This window comes from Tursiops truncatus, chromosome 2, assembly GCF_011762595.2.
Source record: "Tursiops truncatus isolate mTurTru1 chromosome 2, mTurTru1.mat.Y, whole genome shotgun sequence".
NCBI lineage: Eukaryota > Metazoa > Chordata > Mammalia > Artiodactyla > Delphinidae > Tursiops > Tursiops truncatus.
This window is the reverse complement of record NC_047035.1, coordinates 4,959,878-4,985,728: the sequence shown is the minus strand read 5'-3', so window position 1 is coordinate 4,985,728 and position 25,851 is coordinate 4,959,878. Positions and strand designations below refer to the sequence as shown.

The window sequence follows — 25,851 nt, the reverse complement described above, 5'->3', positions numbered from 1 at the left end:
TGGTAAGCAGCCGCGACTCAGGCTGGCACAGCGAGGGGAACAACGGGGTCCGCCCCCCCACCTCGCCCACCCTCCTGCGGGGTCGGGGGACTCCAAGCCCTGAGCCCGGGGCTGCCCCCTTCAGCCTTACTGGCTTCTCTAAAATCTCTGCCGAATCTTTTTTCATTTTCTGATCGTGATGGTAACATGTACTTACTGAACAAACTTAACAAGGTACCGAAACCACAGAGCAGCAGCAAAGTAAAGAAAAAAACCCCCTGCGAAGCCAGTGCCCAGAGGCTAAGGGCCACTGCTACTATCCTGGCATGTCTCCTTTTAGACTTTTTCCGGTGCGTTGTATTTAAACATAGTGGATCTCACTGCACGTCCAATTTGGGGTCCTTTTATCACTGTCACTGGCGTACTCCCCCGTGTGATCATAAACCTCACACCTGTGTGATAATCCCTCCTGACGATTCTCAGTTAAGGTTTCCTCTGTTGTACAGAGTCTCTTCTGAACTTTTTGCTACTGTCATTTTTACCGTCTTTGCATAGAGAGCTCTTTCTTATTCAGGATTAGTTTCTTGGAAAAGATGCCAAGAATTGGAAAACCTGAAGCAGGAGCTATGAACATTCTTCGGGCTCTCTGGCTCGCTGAGAGGCACGCAGGGAACGCTCGACTCACCCGGGTGAGCCCCAAAGCGTCTGGATTACAATCAGTGCAAATACGGCACAAACCCGCTAAATTGGTAGTGGAATTGTTTCAACACTGAAGGCGTCTTGATTTCACTTCTGTTTCTCGATGACTCGTGGGATTAAACCTCTCTGTGTGGCTCCTCACTAGCGGTTTGTATTTTCTCTTTTGGGAACTATCTGTTCAGGAGGTTTCTGGGCACGTGGTCAGAACACGACCGACCTACTCAACTCTGATCTGGTCTCAGCTGAGCACCTGCCCCCCAGGCACCAGGGACACCGGCTGCCCCCAGCGTGGCTGCCAGGCCTTCCCGGTCCCGTGTGGGCACTGGGCCCCCGCCTCACCTTCCTGATCTGCTCCAGCCTGTCGTCATCCTCCAGGAAGAAGGTCAGGTACATGAAGGACACGTCCACGTCGCAGTTGCCCCCAAACTGCCGGTGCTCCTCCGTGGTGTCTCTGCCTCCGGAGAACGCGTGCTTGTTGACCTGCGCCAGCGAGAGGACACACATGCTCGTCGGGCCGCCGCCCTGCGCATGCAAGCCGGCCCGAGCAGTGGGGGGAGGCCGCGGACGCTCCTTCCCACCGAGCCCGGGACGGGCCACCGCGGGGCTCGCTGTGGAGAAGGGGGGACCGGAGGGGGGATGAGCTCTGACCCCCCCACTCCCCAGAGACACAGAATAGAATCGGGAAAGCCAAAGCACCACCTGTGCTGAAATTTGGGGAAAATGTCCTAAAGTGTCCTCGGATTCAGTAAGAGGACAGATACGAGCCATCTTCAGAGCAAAAGGGACGAGCAGGGAAGGGCGGCTGCTGCCTGCGAGGCGCGCTCTTGGCGGAGGACAGGAGAGCAGAGCACCCCCCCACCAGCCCCCCACCGTGGACGGGAGGACGCGAGGCACAGGACCGGGCTCCCGGGAGGGCAGAACCCGTGAGGAGCGCCGAGGTGGACAGGGCCCGCAGGCGGTGCCCACCTAAAGACAGGCACTTCGAGAAGCTGAAGAAAGACAGACTCAGAAACTAACAAAATGGTTTGTAGGATTGAAGATAATCTTAGAGAAATCAGGATCAAGAGGTAAGAGAAGAAAAGCCAAAAAGGGGAGACAAAGTTCCTTCAGTGTTCTTTCAACGACTATTTGAGAAACCTATCACGTACAAACGTCACCCTCATTTTCTTCCGGAAAAGGGAGTGTCAGCAGTCTCAGTGGAGACCTTTGGTAAGCCTCCCAGCAGGACTCCATAGCAGATTCCTAACCGGATCATCCAGAATCGCAGACTAACGTCAGGGGGCAGAGGCTGGCGGCCAGGAGTGAGGCCAGAAAAAGCTGGACTTTCTGGTGGGAGTGCCAGTGGCTCTGAGGGACAGCAGAAGCTCCGACCTGTCCCTGGGCGTGACGTCCCAGGGAGGCGGGAGGCACGTTTTGGCCCGCATGACAAAGGAGCGGTCCAACGATCCACATTTGAACTGAAATCTTAAATTTGGGTGGTACTCTACAGTTTGCAACCACTTTATATGTGATCTCATGCAAGCCTTGCCCCTAGTCTGCAGTTTTGTACAGCTGCTCCCACTTGACAGTGACACCTGGACAGCCATGGTCACCCACCAATGGCAGGTAAGTGGCGGGGCCCAGACAACCCAGGGCTCCTGCCTCCAGGCCACCCGAGGGCCCAAGCCGTGTGGGACCCGGGTTATGGCCCTGCCCCACTGCTTCCCAGCTGTGTGAAAGTAGGGAAGCTGCCGGACCCCTCTGAGCCCTACGTCCTTGCTTCTGAAATGGACGCAGCCCCCGGGGTGGCTGTCAGGACTCAGTGAGCTCGCACAGGTGAGCACATGGCAGGTGATCACGCAGCCAAGCTGCCGTGTCCCCGGCACTCTACTGTTGTTATTCATGGGAAGGGCCTGGAGCAGATGCCCCCTCTCCTGGCTGGCGTGGAGATTCTGCTTCTGGAGTTGAAGGTGGGCTTGGGGATTGGGAACAAGGGTCTGGCCTGACCCTGTCCTGCCCCACAGGGTGCTCGTGACCCTGGCAGCCTGGGTGGCTCCCGACCCTCCACTCACTCCTCACCCAGCCCTCGGGTCTTTGCTCATCCTGAGTGAATGAAAAATGTCGCAGAGCCAAAATGACTTCTTTAAAACTTCCAAAAACAAAACAAAATGACTTCTCTGCTAGAGGGAACAGGAGCTTCCCGTCCCCTCTAATGCACTCCGTGCTCTGGAATTTTCGGCCAGAAGTGAAAGAGAAAGGAAAGCCCTGCCGAGGCTGGGAAAGCTGGTGGCTACCACTTCCTGGAAGACAGTTCTGATACTAAGGGTTCCCCATTGTCAACCAGAATCTGGGACTTTCCAGAAGGCGTAGGGGCCCGGTGGTCACTCAGATGGGTGCACTACATGCCTCAAATCCAGTTTCTGTCACTCCTGTTGTGATCGTCCAACCTGCAAACGTGCACTTGGTTCCAAATGAAATGTCAACAGCTTTGTGGAACAGAGAGGGGACTGAACACATACTGGCAGTTCAGAACTGAGCAACAGAAGTGCGGCCCTGAAAAGTAAGGAAGTTCAAACTAATTCTGATTTCCAGTTTCTCTGGTGACCCGGAAAGTATTTACTGAGCTCCTGCTGCACGCCGGGCCGGGCATAGCACTCCCAGGTGGGACCCGACTGTGGAAGGAGGCTTATCAGTCCTGAGTCTCAGTGAGAACGCTCTGGAGAAAACCAGCCCCTACCAGCTTGGTAACGGCAGCTCGTGGGCCGTGGGCCAGGAGGGCATCTCCTGGTTTCCGGTGGAAACCTGGTCAAGCTGGTCATCCTCTCCGGGCCTCATCCTTCTTGTCTTTAAAGGGAACACACCACTATCTCCCAGTGAGGATTAAAACCTAGAAACATAAAGAAAGCACCTGGCCCAGCTCCTGGAATACGGCTGATGCCCAGAAATACACTACATTTTTTCTATTGTTTAACTGTAACTAAAGAAAATTGCCGTGATTTTGCTTCCCAAACAGTGTTGGTGAGGAAATCAGAGAAGAAAAAAAAAGAAAAAAATTCCAAAGTCTTGCCCACATGAAAAGACACAAATAAGAAAATCCCCCTGTCATCTGGGAGCGGGGACAGGCTGCCTGGACCCTGGAATTCAGGGCCCCCGTGGCAGCGGAGGCCAAAGGACAGAGCAGCACCACGCGTGCGTGTCTCCCCGGGGTGTGGCCCTGCGCAGGGGCCGCCCGCGCCCCAGCTGCCGCTCACCTTGGTCTTGATCTGCTTGGCCGTGTCTGTGAGGAAGATGGAGGAGTTGGGGTCGCTGGCGCTCATCTTGGTCTGGGCCCCCTGCAGGGCGGGGAAGAAGGTCGAGTGCAGCAGGGCTGGCTTAGGGTAGCCGATCCTGGGGGCCACGTCTCTGGTCATCCTGAAGTATGGGTCCTGTGGGGAGGGAGGGGACGGTGGGAGGCGTGGGCCAGCTGCTAGCCCGTGAGCAACCCCACGCTTCCGGTGAGCGCAAAGAGTCAGCTCCGCCCCGCGGCACCTTTTCGACCCTCCTTTCCCACCGAAGAGGGCAAAGAGCCTCCTGCAACACCCAGGATGACACAACCCTGGCCCTGCCTCCTGACCTGGTCAATGGCACACGGGATGAGGCACTGGACATCTGTCCGGTCTTGGAAGATCTGGGGGAACGAGTTGCTGAAGGAGGGAGCGGCCTGGATGGCAGGAAAACTGATCTTCCCTGGAAAGGAGGACAAAACATCTTTATACACGAGACCGCTTCCTGCTGGAACTGTAAAAGGGGTGAACAAAAATCGGCTTTCTCCCCACTGGAGAAGTAACAGTCATTAAAGAAAACCTGAAAACTACAGAAGAGCAGAAGGAAGAAAAAAACCCCTATAGTGCCAGTTTGTGTCTCTTTTCACCCATTTCCTCTCCCTCTCACACTCTGCCTTTCAGTTGTGATTCTCCTCCGGTCTGTTTTTACAGGCTCCACTTTGTACCCACACTCTATCCCATCCACGTGCCCTGGAGAGTCAGCGGTTCTCCACCCCCTGGGCGTCTGGGGTGTTCCTCGGCTTTAATTATGATACATTATGACCTCCTGGTGCATAAAACGTTCTCAATATTTTGGATGCTGCTGTTGTTAACACTGCTACTGCTATTTGCTTAGACCTGCAGAAGCGGAACTCTGGGGTCAAAGGGCATGGATCTTGGTGTGACCCTTGATAAGTGGAGCTGGGCCAGTCTACCCCTCTGCGCTGCTCAGGCATTTCCCAGGTAGCCCACGTGGCTCCAGCCCTGAAACGCTGTCTCTGTGATGCTCTTTCCCGGCAGCTGTTCTCTCCCCTCTGCAGAAAGACATGCCTCATTTCTGGGCTCCTTTCTGCCTCTGGGTGTCCGCGTGGCAGCTGCCACTGACACCAGCACCCCCTTTACAGCACTGAGCAGCCCCGGCTCTGGCTCAGGGCCTTCCCTGGGCTCGTCTACGCCCCACGACTCTATGGAGAAGGTGTCACTGTCGTCCCCATTTTATGCACGTGGACACCAGGCTCAGACTGCCTCTGTGGTTTCCTGGGACTAGTGTGCAGTCAGTGAGTGGCTGAGCCAGGGTTCGAGCCCAGGTCCCCTGGCAGCAAAGTGTGTGCAGCTCCTCGTCGCGCCTGCTGTCTCCCTACTCACTTGGGCAGCCTTCAGGGAGACACCTCTCCACTCCATGCCGGGATTCCCAGGGTTAAAAAACCCTTTCAAAAGCACCGGGTTTATGCCCCAGTTGTCAGGAATGATCTGACCGAAACATCGAAGGGTTCTGCTTATGTGAAAAGCCTCCCAATAAGGCCTCTGCGCATTTCTCTCTGCACTCTTCCTTACAGGCCCCTCACGGTGGGCCCTGGAATGTGCTCCATCCCAGCAGGCACCCCCGGCACAGAGCGCCTGCAGGCACATCCTGGGAGCTGCCTGGGGCCGTGCACCCAAAATAAAGGGGAGGGGGTCCGGAGGCCCAGCCGCTAGTCTCAGGATTGATTCTCTGCCCAAGGAGCTAAGGGTCTCAAAGGAGAGAAAGCCAACGCATCTGAAGGGGGCGTGGAGGGAGACACAGGGAGAGGGGCATAAACGTGGGCAAAGGGGCCTATCTGCTGCAGACAAGCCTGGAAGGAGAGCGAGGGAGCGCAGGTAGGGTGGGCTTCCCAGGGCCTCCAGTCAGGACCCTCCTTTTGCAGGTGGGGAAGCTGAGGTCCAGGGAGACAAAGACGGCAGGTTCCGGCCATAGAGCAGGCCCTCCTGCAGCCCCTGGGCCCCCACCAAGGCCTCCCACGCGGACTGGCGTCCCAGGAGCAGGCGGAGGACAGAAGTCATCCGTACCCTTCTCTTCCTTCTAAACCTTAAAACGAACGGATAACTAAGGAGAGGGACAGAGGGTGTCCCGAGGGATAGCTCCACATGGCCCAGAAAAGGGGCCAAAGGCATCACACCAGCTCTTGATGTTCCAGGGAAAACCCACCTATTTAAAGAGACAAACTGCAAATGCTACCACCTCAGAGAGAGCTCAGCCCCGGGCAGGCAGCAAGCGCGTCAACCTGCCTCCTGCTGAGCTTGGCTCCTGTCTGAGGGCAGCGGGGCGGGGACCGCGGGCAGCAGCGGCTCCTTACCGATGCAGTCACTGTCAGTGAAGCCGAAAATGCCTTTCACCTGGTTGAAGGTGACGTGCTTCTGTATCTTCACCACGTTCTTGTAGAAGCCTGGGCTCATCCTGCAAAGACAGTCAGAATCAAACTCCGGACCCAGAGGGTGGCGTCCACTGAGGGCAAAGCGGCAGATGGTACAACATGGCAGGCCAGACACAGGCCGGAACACACTGGGGAGGAAGGCGCTGTGACGCCCCCTGTACGCAAAGATGCCTGCGGCAGGCGAGGCGAACACACCTCTACCTGTGGAAGGAAATCAACATGAAGCTGATAAGCAACTAAGGCAAGAACACACCGGATTCAGTGGTTGACTCAGCGGCTAACATGAGATATTGAGATTCTGCCAGGGTCACTGCTGAGCTTATGGGGCTGTAAGTTTGGGGGCCCCAGTGCAGCTTTTCTGTTGAGACGGACCGTGTGCTTTCTCGTGGGAGATTACCGTTGACCCTGGAACAACGCGGGTCCACTTACACGTGGTACTTTTCAATAGTTAACACTGCAGTGCTACATGGTCTTGGCTTGTTGAATCCACGGATGTGGGGAACTTAGGCTGTGGAGGGCCGACTGTGAGTTATACGTGGATTAACCTTCTCATTGTTCAAGGGTATTTGCAACCTGTTGCTGGATGTAGTGTCCGGATAGCAACTGACGGGCCCAGGAAGGAGGGTGTGTCTCAGTGCAGCTGGTCCTCCCTGCATCCGGCCACCACTGTCCCCTCCACCGTGGGGCAGCCAGGCTGTCTGGACAGGGCGAACTCTCCTGGGTGGTGAGGGGTGTGAATACAAGGCCTGGATCTGTGGCAGCCATTCTGCTATTAGAAGGAACTAGGCTGAAGGGGCAAAACCCAGAGGGGCTTCTTACACTGCATCTTTTGACTGACATATTCAGTAGCTTTTCCTCCAGGCCCTATTATGTGTCAGGCACCATAAAGATAAAAGGAAAAGGCGGGAAAGCTGCCGTTTACTATCGGGGGCAGGAGCTGTGCTGAGTGCGGGAGATACACTGCCACTGCCCCGCTCCCCTGTGAGGCGGCAGCTTTGCCTCCACTTTCACAGAGGCTCAGAGAGGTTATGGTCATAGACCTAGTGAATCTAGGACCTGGGATCCAAACCTAGGCTCGCCTGGCCCCAAGGCCTGTGCTTTTCTCACCACATCTCACAGCGTTTGAAGAGTTTAAGGCTTCTGGCCTGACGGAGGGCCACCGAATGCCTCTGGGCAGGCACGGGGCGAGCGTCAGAAGCGCAGGGATGCCGGCTGCCTGCGTCTAGGGCAGCCACAAGGCAGGGAGGCCGGTAAAGGCCAAGGCCACCGCAGCAGGGTCTGTTTGAGTTGAGCAGAGTCCCACTCAGACAGGGAGCAAGGGCGGGGGAGGGATGGTGGCTTCCACTTCAGCCCTGGGGGCACCGGCCAGGGTGGGAACAGCGCTGCGAGGACGCGCCAGGAGCAGTGGCAGCAAAGCGCTCCCAGCACAGGTCACCCCCCCCCCACACCCCCCGACGTACACTGAACACACCAGAGAGCAGAGCGGGATAGCCACCTGCAGAGATGCCCGCTCGTTCATCCTGCGGGAACAGGAGCGACCTCCGTGCCAGGGGTCTCCTGGGGGAAAGCAGCAGGCCTCGTGCTGCCTACGCGGGGCGAGGACCAGCGCTGTCCACCACCGGGGGGGATGGGCAAGAACTCCGTGCATCCTGGGGTTGAGGCGACCCTCAATGCTAGTCCCCTGGGCAGGTCAGCCGGTAGGCCCATCCTCTTGTGTCTGGGGTCGTGCTGCATAAGATGGCCTCCAAGGCCCACAAGGAGGGAAAGTCTACAGCAGCCCTAGTATCAGAAGCAGTGCTTCTGAAGAAGACCGCCTTGACCGTTCTTGGAGGCCGGGCCGCTCTCTGGCTGCACCGAGAGCATGGCCACCCCCCGCCACCCCCCCAGGGATGTCTGTCCCCCGGGCTCGCCCCTGTGCCGATGCAGCGTGACGCACCCCGAGGCTTCGCCTTGGGGACCAGGAACAGACCCAGCTGCATCCTGTAAATGAGGGCTGGGTACCAGTTTGTCCCCCGAGAACACCTGCCCTTCACACTCACATAGCTTGGAGAACATGGCCTGGATTTCCTCACACAGGCAGGCAAATGAGCGACAGGGTTCTAAGTTGGAAGAGATTTTCAAGAGTGACACTGGGCACTCACCAGGGCCAGGCTCTGCTGGAAGCGCCCCACATGCAGCAGTTCAGTGGTCAGTCCTTATGAAGCTGCAGCGTAGGTGCTCCCGTCCACTGAGCTAACCACCCTGTCCTTTCTGTTCTTCCTTTGTCCTCACAACACTCATTCTCACCTGGTTTACTACCTGTTAAGTCCCGTTAGAGAGAACCTGACGGAGCGGCTGGATAACTGTCTTGGCTGCTGACCCCCAGCATCATCTGACATGTAGCAGATGCTCAATAAACACCTGTCCAACACTCACTGCCCGAGTCACACAGGAGGTGGCGGTCAGGATGCGAGCCCAGGCGGGCACTCTGAACCCCTCAGCTAGACCACCCCTAACTAGTAGTAACCCCCCACTGCATAGGAAAACGGGAGCTCAGAGAACTGAAGGACTTGCCCACAGGAACCAAACCAAGCCCGGCACAGAGCTGGGTCTGGACCACTGGCTTTCAGCGTCCCGGAGCAGTGTCCTTCCACCCCTCGGGGGTCCTGTCAGGAAGGCCCCTCTGGGCCCAAACGTGTGGGGGGACAGGGTGGCGGGAAGCCTCAGCCCCAGCACCGACTCCTTCCCCCATGGAGCCCCCCGAGGGGGTGGAGGAGGCTTTGTTGTGTTTCTTGTTCGTAAGGAAGACTGGCTTGGGAAGGAGCTTTATGAAGTCAGAGGTTTAGATTTTGAGTTAAACTTCAAGAAAAACAGTAAAATGCTTGAGTGTTTAGAAGAAACTCTTAAAGGGAAAAAGACACTTGAAAACAGACTTTAACATTTAAATGTCCCTCCTAACTTTAGGTTCAACATAAAATACCTAAGAAGAGCTAGGACAGGCCCTTTGTCTGGGCTTTCATCTTTACCCCACGTTCATAAAGAAAAAGGGAGTTCTTAGGGAGCAAAGGTGGCAGAATTGAAGCTGCAGGTACCAGAAAGACAGGGTGGAAACCAGTCGCCACAGACGCCACATTCTCTCAGAACGAGCTGAAAGCACGTGGGCCATGGTGGTCTTCTCACGCGGACTGTTCAGAAGTTCACGCCCCCGCCCTGACATTCTCACGGACTCGTCAGAGGTGTTTGTTTCTGTCCTATCAACATCTCAGCACCACAACAGGGGACTTTGTTTTGCTCAGTGCTGTGTTCTCGGGGCCTCGGGGGGCACCTGCCACGGCGAGCACCCCGTGACGGCTGCTTTACTGGTCTAGTGTGAGAGGACAACCCCTCACACTGCACCAGAGGGGTGGCCCGGGGTGCAGGGGGACCAGAGAGGGGTATCTAAATCTGGCTGCAGGAGGGACAGCTCCCAGGAGAAGGTGGTGCTTGACCACGTGTTTGGAAGGCAGCATAGGAATCCGCGGAGCTGGGAGTCCTGGGGTCAGGGCAGAGAAGAGCAGGGACAAAGGCGAGGGTGTGGAACAGCAAATTGTTCTGTATAGCTGCAGGGGGCGGTGACCAGAGAGGAACACAGGTCAAATCACAAGGGGCTGGTGTGCAAAGGAGAAAGCGAGAACTTTATCCTGATGATGATGGAGAACCAGGAAAGCTGTGAGCAGGGGACTGAGCCACACCTGCCTTTTAGAAAGATCGCTGGCTGGTGGGGGACCAGAGGCTGAGAGGGGCCACGGTGGGTGGGAAGAGGCTGCACAAAAGGATGCCAGTGACTGTGTGATGCCAGTACTGCCTTGTCCTAAAAAGAGCAGAACCCATGGTGTGTCTATGGGTTCAAGCAGTTGAATCAGGTCCTTTTAAGGAATAGGGGGAGAGAAATAAAACTAAGTGTCATGAAAATGATAATAACGGTGACAACTAAGGTCTCATCTAACCCTATTTCATGGACCAGACTTGCTGACTCACAGACCCTGAACAGAGGAGACCTGGGACTCGAACCCAGGTCTATTTTCCTCCCTTGGAAGGTCATGTTTCTTCATGGACCCCACAATGCCTCTGTGCCCACAAGAGAGTGGTTAAAAAAATGTAATAGGTAAAATTAGAAAATGCATTCATTTACTGGCTGCTAGAAAGGTCAGATTTCATACCAAGGCGTGTATTCCTCTCAATGGCTATAAAGCTCCCCCTCAGATCTCAGTAGTTACAGAAGGGACCCTTCTGGGCAGTGTTAACCAGCAAGCTCCTCTGCACCTACTGCTCACGCAGCCTTTGGTGTTTCCGCTACACCCCGTCTGGGCCTCTAACGAATCTCCTAACAGGGGCCACACTCCACCAGCAAGGTGGGCCCTCAAGCACTGTCCCCCACGGGCGGCCAGACCCGTGCAGGGAGCGCCATATCTTAGGGGCTCATGCAAGACTTGGTGACCTGAAGAGCATTCTTCTTGGGACGGTGGACAGAGTCTTACTTTTCTAACACACTTCTTGGTAGTCGTCTGGAATGAAGTTCAAAACCGCAGAAGTTACAGTTTGAGGACTTCCAGAAGGAAATCTTTTGGACTATTAAGTGTCTGGTTTAACTAGACTGTGAGGGAACTGTGTCACCAGTGAGTCTTTTCTCTGTAGGGAAAAAGGTACACTGAGAAAGAGAAAGACACCCAAATTGGCACAACTGACCATCCGTGGAGAGAAACTACGACACAGATGCACATCTGTCACAAGCTGAGGATGGAAATCGTATTTGTCAATAAACCAATAAACCAGACCATAACATTTAATAAGGGAAGAAAAACACCTTCCAGACCTCGAGATGCTTCAGGTGTTTCAGCTGCAGCCGTGGCCATGATGACTTGTCTACAATCTGCATCTACTTATTTAAAAGGCAGGCAGGCGTTCTCTCCTTACCCCATGTAGTCAAGGTCAGAGAAGATGAAAGTCTTCTTGATGTCAAAGCCGCAGGCGATGATGTCCTTGGCGTTCTCCACAGCGTAGCCATAGGCCTGGTCCAGGGTCAGGTCCTTCCACAGGTACTTCTCGTCATCGGTCATCTGGATGACCAAGGGCACATTGAACACATCCTGCAGCCACCTAAGAGAGGGGGGGAAGAAGGCCGTCATCTCATTTCCCTGCAGAAAAACGCCACTGTGCCTCTGAAAACACGGTTCCTGCTAACAATGTATGTCAAAACGTCCCTGCCCACAAAATCACACGCTCTGATCACACTGTGAATTTGACTCCTGTTAATAAGGGCTACAACTGTTTATTACCATGTCAGCTCTGTGCTGGTTTCCCTGCACACTTTATTTTGAAGCCTTACGAGAACTGTAGGTGGTAGGTATTATTACTCCCTCTGGCAGATGTGGAAACTAAGGCCCAGAGAAGTAACTCTTCTATGGTCACATGGACAGGGGAAGAGGAGGACGCAGGTCCACTGACTCCAAAGCAGTGCTCTCTCTACCACCCACATCCCGCTAAAGCGACACCAGGAACAGGGTGAAGAGAAGCCACAAAGGCAGCAACTCCCCAAGACCTTGGTTGTTCAAGCAGATGTGAACTAGTACTGTCTTGTCAGTTCTAGACAAGGTTTGTGACTAACATTTCTTTCTTTTTTTTTTTTTGGCAAAATAATACATATATTATCTATGATTGGCAGATATACTGCTGATTTAGTCTCTCCATGGTTCAAAAGAATTTCAAAATAACAAAGTAATTTTATACACCATACTTGATCAGTAATGTGACTAACATTTCTGATTCACTAATACAAGTGAGAACAGTCACACGACGCAATACTTACTTTGTGAAGATAAACGGGATGAGATGACCTACGTGCATTGCTTCAGAAGAGGGGCCCCTGCCCGTATACAGGTAAAATGGTTTCTTATTTTCATAGGCATCAAGAATTTGATGCATGTCTCTAAAGGAAAAAGGAGAAAAGAAAATAGTGTGATGTTCTGAGAAAAAAATCGCGGTGTGAATGCTCATTTGGAAATGATAAACAGACAAAACAACCCGGATAATCACTAGAGCTTGTTATCCTTGGCGCTTATGCTGTAAAAACAACAGGAAACTTCTTCTGAGCTGGTTCTCCTGTGATTGTTTTCAAAGTGGAAGACATGCAGATTGGGAATAATATATTTAAATGTTGGTCAGACACTGGATCTCTCTTGGAATTCCTCCAAGTATCGATGTTGACGTACTGCCTGCTTCACACACTTTCCTGGGAGCGACACCAGGCCAACACCACCCCGTCCTTGTTGAGAACCACACAGCGCCGACACTCTGCTGGCCCAGATGGGGGAAATCACAGGGCTCCCACAGTCCTGACTTAGGCAGGGAAGTGAGGGATGCCCCCAGGCGGAGATCTGCTTTGGGCTCCCTCAGCTACACTGGGACCAGGTGTCTTCATCTGGGAGTTATTCTGGAATCATCCACCCTCCCCAAGGACTGGGGTCCACTAACAGCGCACACGAAGAGGCCTCCTCCCTGGCGGTGCATCAGAATCACCTGGCCGGCTGTTTCCACACCACATCTGCCTGAGCTGTGCCTCCACAGACTCTGGTCCAGTGGGTCTGGGGTGACGCCTGGGAATCTGTATTTTTAAAACCCCTGCCGGTTCAGAATGGCCATCATCAAAAAATCTACAAACAATAAATGCTGGAGAGGGTGTGGAGAAAAGGGAACCCTCTTGCACTGTTGGTGGGAATATAAATTGATACAGCCACTGTGGAGAACAGTATGGAGGTTCCTCAAAAAACTAAAAACAGAACTACCATGTGACCCAGCAATCCCACTACTGGGCATATACCCAGAGAAAACCATAATTCAAAAAGGGTCATGTACCACAATGTTCACTGCAGTTCTATTTACAATAGCCAGGACATGGAAGCAACCTAAATGCCCATCAACAGGTGAATGGATAAAGAAGATGTGGCACATATGTACAATGGAATATTACTCAGCCATAAAAAGAAATGAAATTGAGTTATTTGTAGTGAGGTGGATGGACCTAGAGACTGTCATACAGAGTGAAGTAAGTCAGAAAGAGAAAAACAAATACTGTATGCTAAAGCACATGTATGGAATCTAAAGAAATGGTACTGATGAACCTAGTGGCAGGGCAGGAATAAAGATGCAGATGTAGAGAATGGACTTGAGGACACGGGGAGGGGGAAGGGTAAGCTGGGACGAAGTGAAAGAGAGGCATGGACATGTATACACTACCAAATGTAAAACAGCTAGCTAGTGGGAAGCAGCTGCTTAGCACAGGGAGATCAGCTCAGTGCTTTGTGACCACCTAGAGGGGTGGGATAGGGAAGGTGGGAGGGAGATGCAAGAGGGAGGAGATATGGGGATATATGTATATGTATAGCTGATTCACTTTGTTATACAGCAGAAACTAACACACCATTGTAAAGCAATTATACTCCAGTCAAGACGTTAAAAAAATCCCACAAAACAAAACAAACCCTGCCAGTGACTGCAACGTTTGGCAGGGTATGAAACCACCCTTCCAGGGTGTGAATGTTCTTTGTTTCTGGGCAAAGTATGCCCAAATAAAAGAGGAATAGCTGCCTTTTCCAGAGGTCTGGGTAGGAGAACCCAGACAAGAGTATTCTGAAAGTGACTTCTCCTTATGCCCCAGACCAGGGGCTAACAGTGCTTATCTCTGGGCTGATAGGATTAGGGGGATTCTGGTTTTCGTGCATAGTTTTGATTTTTCCCCAAGGAATGATCACCCAGTGCTTCTGAGATAAGGAAAGAATGAAACACTTGATTTTGGAAGAAAAAGAGTCCTTCTCTGTTTCTCATGAGTAACCAAATCAAACTTCTATCAGCTTATAGAAAAGAAAAAGAGCACAGCCGTCCCATGAGCTGCTCTTTTTATTTTTTTGCCGCACCGTGTGGCATGTGAGATCTTAGCTCCCCAACCAGGGACTGAACCTGTGCCACCTGCAGTGGGAGCACGGAGACCAGGTCCCGGCTGCGCTGCTCCAGATGGCTTTGCAGGAAGTCTCTGAGCACTCACGACGTGCTGTCCCGAGGGGTGCTGTCCCGAGGGCAGGGCGCCGACGAGGCTCCCGTGCTGGGCTCAGCTTTGTGAGGATGGCTTCCCGCAGGGCCCCCTCGGCTGCAGAGGGAGACAGCGCGTGGCAGATCTCATCAAACGCCTACTTCACAGACCTGAGAGGCGTTCTTAAATCTGAGCATGGCCAAAGCTTCAAGTCCTATGCCTCCCTAAACCAAGAGCCCACAGCATTATTATACTGAAGTAAATACGTCACAGGGCAGTGAGAACTGTAAAATGCTAAGATAAAAATTTGATTTAAGATCAACAAAATTGATAAAGCTTGAGCTAAAAAAACAAAAGACTCAAATTACCAAAGTCAACAGTACTAAACACTTTATAGGAGTAAAAAGGATTATAAGGGAATAATACTAGGAACAGCTGTATGCCAGCAAGTTAGACAACCTTGATGTAATAGACAAATTTACCAAAACTGACTCAAGAAGAAATAGAAAATCTGAACAGATCTATAGCAAGCAAAGAAATTGAACTAGGAATAAAAAAAAGTCACACAAAGAAAAGCCTCGGGCCAGATGGCTTCACTAGTGAATTCTCTCAAATTTTCAAAAGAGAATTAACAACAATCCTTCACAAACTTCCAGAAAAATGGAAGAGGGAATACGTCTCAACTCATGCTATGAAGCCAGTATTATTCTGATACCCAAAGCAAAGACATCAAAAGAAAACTACAGACCAATGTCCCTTATGAATACAGATGAAAAAATCTTCAGCAACTCACAAACCAAATCCAGCAACATATAAAAAGGATTACACACCATAATCAACTGGAATTTGTTCCAGGAATGCAAACTTGGTTCAACATACAAAAATCCATCAATGTGATACACGGTATTAATAGAAAGCATGACAAAAGCCACATGATCATCTCAACAGAGGAAGAAAAAGGATTTGATAAAACCCAATATTCTTTCATGATAAAAATACTCAACAAACTCAGAACAGAAGGGAACTTCCTTAAAATGAAGGGCATTTATGGAAAACCCAAAGCTACTCAATGGTGAAAGACTGAAAGATTTCCCCCTAAGATCAGGAATCAGACAAGGATGCTCACTTTCACAAGGACTGTACTAGAATTTCTAGCCAGAGCAATTAGGCAAGAAAAAGAAATCCAAATTGGAAAGGAAGAAGTAAAATTATCCTTACTCACAGGTGAAATAATGCTATATAACAAAAATGCTCCAGAATCCACAAAAAAAGAAAAAAAAAAAGAGAATGTTAAAAAGAAAACCACAGGCCCACATGGTATCATGTTAAAGCCCATGACACTAAACCTAGACTTAATATCTGATTTAACTGCACTTTCCACCTTCCCCAGAAATGTAATCTTAATCAACCAGTCTGGAATTTCCTGCTCAGCACCTATGAGGTAAACTGTCTCCTGCCCTACACCTTCGATCCCTCAAGAATCAATCTGCCTGGTAAAACCCTTGCCATTCCCGTCCACAAAAAGATGTCCTGGCCTAAAAATAGTCCTTTTTTCCCTTTTGCTAATTCCTCCCTTGCCCCACCCCTCTCCCTGTAAAAAGCTTCCATTTTGTAAAACCCCTTGGAGCGCCTTTCTAGTTGCTAGATGGGAGGCTGCCTGATTTATGAATCACTGAATAAAGATAATTAGATCTTCAAATTTATGTGGCTGAATTTTGTTTTTTTTAATAAGAACTAATAAATGAACTCGGCAAAGTTGCAGCACGTAAGATCAACAAACAAAAATCAGTTGTGGTATTTCTCTACAGTAGTGCAATATTGTGATTGATTGTAAGAAATACACATTTGGTCTTCGTTCTATCCTGTTTCAAGCACAGAGCTCCTTTAACCATTGTGGGAATTTCCTACGTGAAAAGAATGATAAAGATAGGAGTGTTATTCATATAATAAGCTCCTTTCAACCACACCAAAATTTATGTTACTTAAGTGACTTTTGGAAAGCCCATAGATAACCTAAGGAGGCGGGCTGGTTCCCAGGGGAGCTAACTCTGATTAGAGGATTGGAACTTTCAGTCCCCCCTGCCTTCGCCCCACTTTCTGGGGAGGGCGGAGGGGCTGGATATTGAGTTTAATTACCAGTGGCCAGTGATTTAAATAATCACGTCTATGTAGTGAAGGCTCTATAAAAACCCAAAGGACAGCTTCAGAGAGCTTCCGGGTTGGTGAACACATGGAGAAGTGGGGAGAGAGGTGCCCAGCGAGACCATGGAAGCGCTGTGCTCCCACACACCCTGCCTTGTGCACCTCTTCCATCTGGCTGTTCTTGAATTATACCTTTTATAATAAACTGGTAATCTAGTAAGTAAAATGTTTTCCTGACTTACGTGAGATGCTCTGGCAAATTCACTCCACGAAGCAGTCATGGGACCCTCTGATTTATGGCACGGGTAACAGTCCAGACCCGTGATTCCTGTCTGAAGTAGGGAGGTGGGGGGCAGTCTTCTGGGACTGAGCCCTTAACCTGTGGGATCACACGCTATCTCCAGGTAGACAGTGTCAGAACTGGGTATAATTGTAAGACACCAGCTTGTGCTGCAGAACCTGATGTGTGGAAACCCCACACATCCGGTATCAGAAGTGAAGCAGAGCTGCAGTGAGCACTGAGCTAGAGGAAACACGCAGGAGTGTGCTTTCCCTTCAGAAACAGCAATGAACAATCCAAAAAAGAAATGAAGAAAACGTTATCTTCAACAGCATCAAAACAAACAAAACCTTAGGAATAAATCTAACAAAAGAAGTGCAAGGCTTGGGGCTTCCCTGGTGGCACAGTGGTTAAGAATCTGCCTGCCAATGTCGGGGACACGGGTTTGAGCCCTGGTCTGGGAAGATCCCACATGCCACGGAGCAACTAAGCCCGTGTGCCACAACTACTGAGGCTGCGCTCTAGAGCCCACGTGGCACAACTACTGAAGCCCACGCACCTAGAGCCCATGCTCCACAACAAGAGAAGCCACCGCAGTGAGAAGCCCGCGCGCAGCAACAAAGACCCAATGCAGCCAAAAATAAATAAATAAATAAATTTATTTAAAAAAAGGAAGTGCAAGACTTGTACACTGAAAACTATAAAACACTGCTGGAAGAAACTAAAGACCTGGTGAATGGAAAGACGTCTATGTGCATGGATAGGAAGACTTGATATTTTAAGATGGCAACACTCCCCAAATTGATCTATAGATTCAGTGCAAAATCTCTACCAAAATCCTAGCTGCCTTTTTTACAGAAATTAGCAAGTTGATCCTAAAATTCACTTGGAAATGCAAGGGACCTAGAACAGCCAAAATAATCTTGAGAAGAACAACGTTGGAGGACTCACACTTTCCAGTGTCAAAACTTACTACAAAGCTACAGTAATCAAGACTATGTAGTATATTTAATAAACCCTTAAATATACGGTCAATTGATTTTCAACAAGAGTGTCAAGAAAATTCAACAACAGTCTTCAAAAATTGGCGCTGGGACAACTGGATATTCACATGCAAAAGAATGAAGTTGAATCCTCCCTCACATATATACAAAAATTAACTCAAAATGGATCAGAGACCTAAATGTAAGGGCTAAAAGAATAAAACTCTTAGAAGAAAAAACAGGTGTAAATATTCATGACCTTGAATTAGGCAATGGTTTCTTAGATATGACACCAAGCAACGAAAAACAAACAGAAGAAAACTGGATTTCATCAAAATTAAAAATTTGTGCTTCTAAGGACACTGTAAATTAAGAGCTAATATTTGAAAATCAAGTATTTGATAAGAAACTAGTATCCAGAATATATAAAGAACTATTATAACTCAATAATGAAAAGATAAATAACCCAATTAAAAAGTTGGCAAAGGATCAGAGGAGACAGTTCTCTAAAGAATACATAAAAACAGTCAATAAGCATATGAAAAGGTTCTCAACATCATTAGTCATTATGGAAATACAAATCAAAATCACAGTGAAATACCACCTCACACTTACTAGTATGGTTATGGAAAAACACAAAATGGAAAAGAATAAATGTTGGCGAGGATGTGGAGAAACTGGGACCTTTGTTTGCACTTTGCTGGTGGGAATGCAAAATGATGCAGTCACTGTGGAAAACAGTTTGGAAGTTCCTCAAAAAGTTAAATGGTTAACTTATGACCCAGCAGTTCCACTCCCACGTACACACTCAAGAGAACTTAAAATATATGTCCACATAAAAGCCTGTATACAGGACTTCCCTGGTGGCGCAGTGGTTAAGAATCCTCCTGCCAATGCAGGGGACACGGGTTCGAGCCCTGGTCTGGGAAGATCCCACATGCCGTGCAGCAACTAAGCCCGTGCACCACAACTACTGAGCCTGCGCGCCACAACTACTGAAGCCCGAGTGCCTAGAGCCTGTGCTCCGCAACAAGAGAAGCCACGGCAGTGAGAAGTCCGCCCACCGCAACGAAGAGAAGCCTCCGCTCGCCGCAACTAGAAAAAGCCCACAGACAGCAATGAAGACCCAACACAGCCAAAACTAAATAAATAAAATAAATAAATTTATTAAAAAAAAAAACCTGTATGCAAGTGTTCGGAGCAGCATTATTGATAACCCAAAAGTGAAAATACCCCAAATGTCCATCAACTGTTGAATGGGAGGGTATGTCCATTCAATAAAATATTTTTCAGGTATGAAAAGGAATGAAGTACTGACATATGATACATCATGGAGGAACTTTGAAAACATGATGCTAAGTGAATGAAGCCAGACACAAAAGGCCACATGTGGTATGATTCTATTTATATGAAATGTTCAGAACAGGCAAATCCACGGACACAGGAAGTAGGTTAGTGGTTGCCAGTGGTGCTGGTGGGGAGGGAGGAATAGGGAGTGACTGCTAATGGGTAGAGGGTTATTTTTTGGGGTGAGGAAAATGTTCTGGAATTAGACAGTGGTGATGGTTGCACAACCTTGCGAATACACCAGAAAAACCCACTGAATTATGTACTTTCAGAAGGTGAATTTTATGTCATGTGAATTAAATCTCAATTAAGGAAAAAGCTTTGATTGCATTCTGCCCAGAAAGAGGGCTGAGCGGGGCTTGGAGTTCTCGGCCTGTAGAATTTAAAGTGTTCGGCAGACTGCCGAGTTCTGTCCTGCACGTGCTCTCCGTAACCCTGATGTGCGGGCAGAACAGAACAACCCTACCTCGGACTATAAGCTCCACGAACATGGCCTTGAACCCAACCCGAGGCGATGTGTGGGGTGGGAGAGGCAAGACCTCACTCAGAAGCCGGCTGTTCTCTGATGTTATCTGCATGGAATTTATGATCTCAGGTAGGGATATTCTGTGCGTGTTCGCTCTATTAGTTTCTCTCTCTTTTTTTAACTTTTTTTTAACTTTTAATTTTGTATTGGTGTATAGCTGATGAACAACGCTGTGATAGTTTCAGGTGCACAGCAAAGCGACTCTTTGGCTATTATTTATGAGTAGGCCAGAACAATAGGAGGAAGAAGTATGTAATTTCAGGAAGCCTCCTGCTTATCTCATGGGAAATGCTGAACTTGGACACGTTGATCTCTTTTGTTTTGTGACATTTTATAGTTTATTGCACGTAACCTGGCATGAATCTCATCTGCTGTGTACTTGACCTTCACCTTGTGAGGTGGGCAGTTTACAGGTGAATAAACTAAGGGCCAGAGGTGAAGGGACGGGCACCATCCCACGGCCAGTCACTGCCAGCACAGGAGGTGGAACCGGCCTTCTGCCAACTGGCAACCACTCGCCGCAAGGGCCTGGAGGTCTGAGGGAACAGCACCCTGATAGTTTTCTTCATTAGAAGAAGAGGAGGGGTGGGAGGCCCTGCAGTGAGAAGACCCTGACCTGTGTGAGAAGAAGATTCCCCTGCGCAGGAAGCGGTGCGGCCTCTGACCCGTGGCTCTCTCTATTCGGTTTATCAGCTCCTTGTCAATTTTACTGCTTCCGAACCGAACTGGAAAAAAAAAGAAGAGATGCCGATCTCAGGTGGTGGGAGGTTTGGTGATATTGCTGAAACGAGAGGGAAAGCCTTGTGATCCACGCACAGTCTCAACAGACCCAGGCCTCTTCAGGCCTGAGGCTCTGGTCCCTTCCACCAGCCCAGAGTGGAGGTCACAGCCAGCAGAACAGAGAATAAATTACAGAACAAAATGCTCTTTTGTCTGGGATGGGATTCTGACAGGAAGCAGATCCAGAATGCAGTTTAGCCAGCAACTCCAGGCAACCACACACACACACACACACACACACACACGCACACGCACACACACACACACGCACACACGCGCACACGCACACACACACGCACGCACACGCACACACACACACACGCACATGCACACACACACGCACACACACACGCACGCACACACACACACACACACGCACACACACACACGCCCCCGCTGCTGACTGCTCATTAAGCTATCATTTATATTCACTCACAACCATAAATTTAAATAGTCTTTAACCGAATTAACAGCTGTCTTCAAGAGAATTTTCCCTCATTGATAGTCTATAATAAATCATGGAAAATGGCTTAGACTTAGGTAAGAACATTTTAGTTCTGTTTCTTTTTTGACAGCCATCAATGTTCTCAGAGTAAGGATTTTCCTGAGCAGGAAGCCCTCCAGTGAAGGGCTTGGCAGTGAGGACCTGCCCCCTGTGAGGAGTCATCTTTCTTAAGCTGACTTCCAGCTGTTTAGCTCCACACTCAGTATCACACTGGAGGAGAAACCTTAAGTAATCTATGACTGACTTGTACCCACTAAGTTAGAGACAACGTAAGTGACTGTAAAGATGCCCAGTTCCATGGACCTTCCCCAAGTTCTGAATTGCTCAAAAAAAGGAAAAAGCTTCTACTAAGCTCTCTACTATAAATCATTATTTTGAGATTTATTTTATATTGTTATGTTAATTAACAATAATCCTCTGGGAATAAAATGCACCACAAAAGATTTTAGGATCTATTTTCTCCTTGGCATTGAAGCTTGACTGGATGTATGATTAATTCAAATTAGAAAACATCAGTGGAATCAACTCAATGGAATCACTCCTAAAAGCTGGGGCTTTTCCCATAACGTACCGATGAGCTTGTCATAGTCAATGCCTTTCGCACTGCTTGTCTGTACTGTCCATGGGTCCACAAAATCCTCGCCTGCTTCTGTGGCATCCAGGCCACCATCACTCCCAGGTGCCGGGTCCCTTGGAGGGTAGTCAGCCTTGTAATCCTCCCCCGTGGCAGCTTTGTAGCTCATTTTCAAGGATAACAACATCTCCACTGCGGAATCAATTTCATTCTGCAGAAAGGAGCAAGGGTGAAGGCTGAGTGTATTAACGACGACTAACATTTGCCGAATGTTACTGCTGTGTGGCAGGTGTTGTGCTAACTGCTTTCACACACATTACCTCCTTTAGCCTTACAATGACCCTACGAGGAAGGCGTCATTGTCACTGTTCTTTTCCAGTTGAAGAACGTGAGACTCAGAGAGGTGAAGGAGCTTGCCCATGGACACACAGCAAGTCATGGGCCTGAACTTATTTTAATTTATGATTTAAAAAAAATCTATTTATTTTATTTATTTATTTGTGGCTGCGTTGGGTCTTCGTTGCTGCGCGTGGGCTCTCTCTAGTTGCGGAGCACGGGCTTCTCATTGCGGTGGCTTCTCTTGTTGCGGAGCACAGGCTCTAGGCGCGCCAGCCTCAGTAGTTGTGGCTCATGGGCTCTAGAGCGCAGGCTCAGTAGTTGTGGTGCACAGGCTTAGTAGCTCCGCGGCATATGGGATCTTCCTGGACCAGGGCTCGAACCCGTGTCCCCTGCATTGGCAGGCGGATTCTTAACCACTGCATCACCAGGGAAGCCCCTTTGTTTTTTTTTATCTGTTGGTCTAGTGCTACGGATTACTACCACAAACACTATAGGATACGTGTAGCGACACAATTTACACCGTTGTTTATGACAGAGTTAATGTGCTAAATGTTACTTAAACACCACCAATGCCAGCGAACATATGGGACAAGCTCCACTAATCAATTACACTGAGCTCTGCACTGGAACTTGTTTTTACAATCCACACAGGTTGAGATGAATATTTATGGAAACTTAAACAACGATGCCACCAAGGACAGCAACAGCAACTCAAGTAGACATTGTGAAAACAGATAAAGGCAAGGAAAAAATACAGACTTTCAGGTCATAAATTAAGGAGGGATTCACTGGGAAACAGTTATACTACAGCATTTTGGAGTCTTATCAAGCTGTCCAAAGTGTTTGCACATTTAGTGTTTTAAAATAAGCATAAGAAAAACAAATGTAAAATATATCCTTGGGTAAGCTGGAAACCTATTAAAGACCTCCTCTCTTCCAGGAGCCCACACTAGCCACCCCTGGAAGCCTGGCATTTGAAAAAGCAAACCTAATTAAGCAGATCAGTCATGCTATGCCCTAAAGCTCTACTCCCACAATTGGCCTTGCTGGATTAGATCACAAAGAATATACACAGTCCAATCTGCTTGCCAAGGGAAATACAAACACTTCCATTTAGAGTTTATACACAATGTGCTATAAACTGGGCTTCCCAGTGGAGAAACATCACAGCACCAAACTCCATTCAGAGAGAGCTCCTCTGTCAGGTACGGCACCTGGGCCACAGAGGACTGTTACTGTAGGGTGATTTCGCAAGCACAGATTTGTGTTTCAAACTCCGAAACCATCTGGAATTCATCGTTTAAACGAGTCAGAGTTGTGGCATCAATAGCCCCATGGATAGACCTCATGCAAGAGACAGGATGTTGGCCTACCTTAGACAGGCAAGCATGTTTTCCTCACCTCATTACGGTAGTGCCTAGGCTGTACGTGCAGCAGAATAAAGGCTTAGCAAGCATGATCTATCAAGTTATCTATGGGAGAATTACCTTGCTTTGAAGTGCCCTGAAGTCACTACCCTTTAATCACCAGCTGTGTGACATTCATACTCTATGTGGCCTAACTCAGCTTCCAACCAGGTGGCTCTTTGAAAGTCAAACATCTAACCAGGGTCCCAGTTCAAGGACCACCTGTTAACTGGAATGGGACCGAAACAGACAAGCAGGCTCGTCTTGTCCGTTTTCTTGTTCTCAATCTAACATGGACCAGGACATTGAAACAGATTTTAAAAGCTGATGTTCTGAAAAAAGCCAGACATGAAAGACTCTATATACACTACCTGATTAAATAAAGTTCCAACACAGAAGGAACTATCCACAGTGGGGGAGGCAGGGTGGAGGCCTCTCTTGGGAGAGTAGAGGCAGGGCCTGAAGCGGCCCGAGGGTGGCTTCTGTGCCATTTCTCCAACTGGATGCTGGTTACACAGGTTTGGTCATTTTGTGAAAATTCAGTGAGCTGCCTGTTTGTGATCTCCATATTTTTCTGAACGAATGATGTATTTCAATTTAAAAAGTTTACTTAAACTAAAAGAAGAAGAAAAAAGGCTCTGTTCTCTACCTTAACCCCTACGATCCAGTGTCATTTCGTGAATCCCGCTCTAACCGTCTCCCGTTAGAGCCCCCAGATTCCGACCTACCCGCCAGGAGAAGCTTTGTGAGCTACTGCTTCTGAAAGCAGTGGGTGTTATTCTCTTGGTACACGAAGGAGAAAGAACGCCGAGGGCCATGACCTGGACAGACGGCAGAGAGAGTGGAGGAAGAGCCTGCGGCACCCTCACTGGACCAGAGATCCCCGAGTAGCTCAGCTATTTCACTTAAAGTGAATTTCCAAAACATCAGGTGCTTCTAGTATGATACATTTCAGGGTCAGATACAAACTTACTCCATTTAACTCTGGTTTCATCATGTAACCTCTGATCTCTCTTGTTGAGTCAGCTGACTACGCATTAGTCAAAGACCACCCTCTAAAGAGTTATTCTAAACTGTGTTAACAATGTTCATTGCAGCACTACTTACAATAGCCAGGACATGGAAGCAACCTAAGTGTCCACTTACAGATGAATGGATAAAGAAGATGTGGTACATACATACAAGGGAATATTACTCAGACACAAAAAGGAACGAAATTGAGTTATTTGTGATGAGGTGGATGGACCTAGAGTCTGTCACACAGAGTGAAGTAAGTCAGAAAGAGAAAAACAAATAACGTATGCTAAAGCACATGTATGGAATCTAAAGAAATGGTACTGATGAACCTAGGGGCAGGGCAGGAATAAAGATGCAGATGTAGAGAATGGACTTGAGGACACGGGGAGGGGGAAGGGTAAGCTGGGACGAAGTGAGAGAGAGGCATGGACTTATATATACTACCAAATGTAAAATAGCTACCTAGTGGGAAGCAGCTGCTTAGCACAGGGAGATCAGCTCAGTGCTTTGTGACCACCTAGAGGGGTGGGATAGGGAGGGTGGGAGGGAGACGCAAGAGGGAGGAGATATGGGGATGTATGTATATGTAGAACTGATTCACTTTGTTATACAGCAGAAACTAACACACCATTGTAAAGCAATTGTACTCCAATCAAGATGTTAAAAAAAAAACCATGTTAAGTATTGTTTGCTAAAATGCTGAACATAACTGGAGTCACTAAGAGTTACTAACTAAAAGCATTTATTAACATTATTCGAATTTAACGTTAAATGACAAAAATATCACCGTCAGGTTCCTGAAATGGGTTTATAGAGTAAATGATCAACATTTCGGTCCTTTATTTATTTTAGGTTTTCAGATTTTTTTTTTTTAAAACAACTTAGCCTCATCTATTGAGCCCTGCCTGGTGTTGTAAACCCCTTTCTGTGAATAATCAACTCCTTTTTTTGGATATCACTGTTTCTTTCTTTTAAAATGTAATGGATTATTTAGGGTCCAAATAGTCAAAGTAAACTACTGGAGTGACTGTGATATGGTTGATACCATCTGGTGAGAACCTAGGAAGAGATTTTTGAAAAGACGACGACAGGGATTGGAAGTGACAGACGAGGAAGTCATGGACATGAAGAAGCTGGGTGACCGAGAGTGAAAGAAAGTGCTTAGGTGATGGTTACAGACGCAGACTGAATGGGTTACACTTCTAAAACCCACTGCAGCAACAGCAAAGAGATCTTTAAAAAAGGCATAACCCACGAGGACCAAGGGAACAGGAAGAGGATGACAGCAACAAGATTCAGAAGCTGGAAAGCGGAGGGATGAGTGGTACCTGACCGAACACGGGAGAAGAACAAATGCTAAGACAACACGGGGAACCTGGGCAGCGACTGGACTTACATTGCTGTGGAATCCCTGAGAGGTCTGGGCATTGGCGGCCCTAGGTACTCAAAGAAGTGAGGGTGAAAGCGGGCTGTAAAACTAGGAGCACTTTGAAAGTCTGTCTAAGAAGCAGTTACTGAGATCTCCCCGCTACCCGGTACAT

The 25,851-nt window shown here is 48.9% G+C and overlaps 1 protein-coding gene across 2 annotated transcripts in view; it reads right to left on the bottom strand.

Moving 5' to 3' along the window:
* Positions 1-25,851, bottom strand: part of WARS1 (tryptophanyl-tRNA synthetase 1) — a 34,569-nt gene that overhangs the window by 1,466 nt on the left and 7,252 nt on the right. For both annotated transcript variants that reach the window (XM_019952383.3, XM_019952373.3), the window contains exons 3-10: positions 21,546-21,759; positions 20,306-20,414; positions 12,195-12,314; positions 11,303-11,485; positions 6,293-6,393; positions 4,271-4,383; positions 3,909-4,082; positions 1,018-1,158 (exon numbers count right to left, since the gene is read on the bottom strand). In XM_019952383.3, coding sequence (XP_019807942.2) covers positions 1,018-1,158; positions 3,909-4,082; positions 4,271-4,383; positions 6,293-6,393; positions 11,303-11,485; positions 12,195-12,314; positions 20,306-20,414; positions 21,546-21,759 — 1,155 coding nt within the window. The remainder of the gene's footprint in view (positions 1-1,017; positions 1,159-3,908; positions 4,083-4,270; positions 4,384-6,292; positions 6,394-11,302; positions 11,486-12,194; positions 12,315-20,305; positions 20,415-21,545; positions 21,760-25,851) is intronic.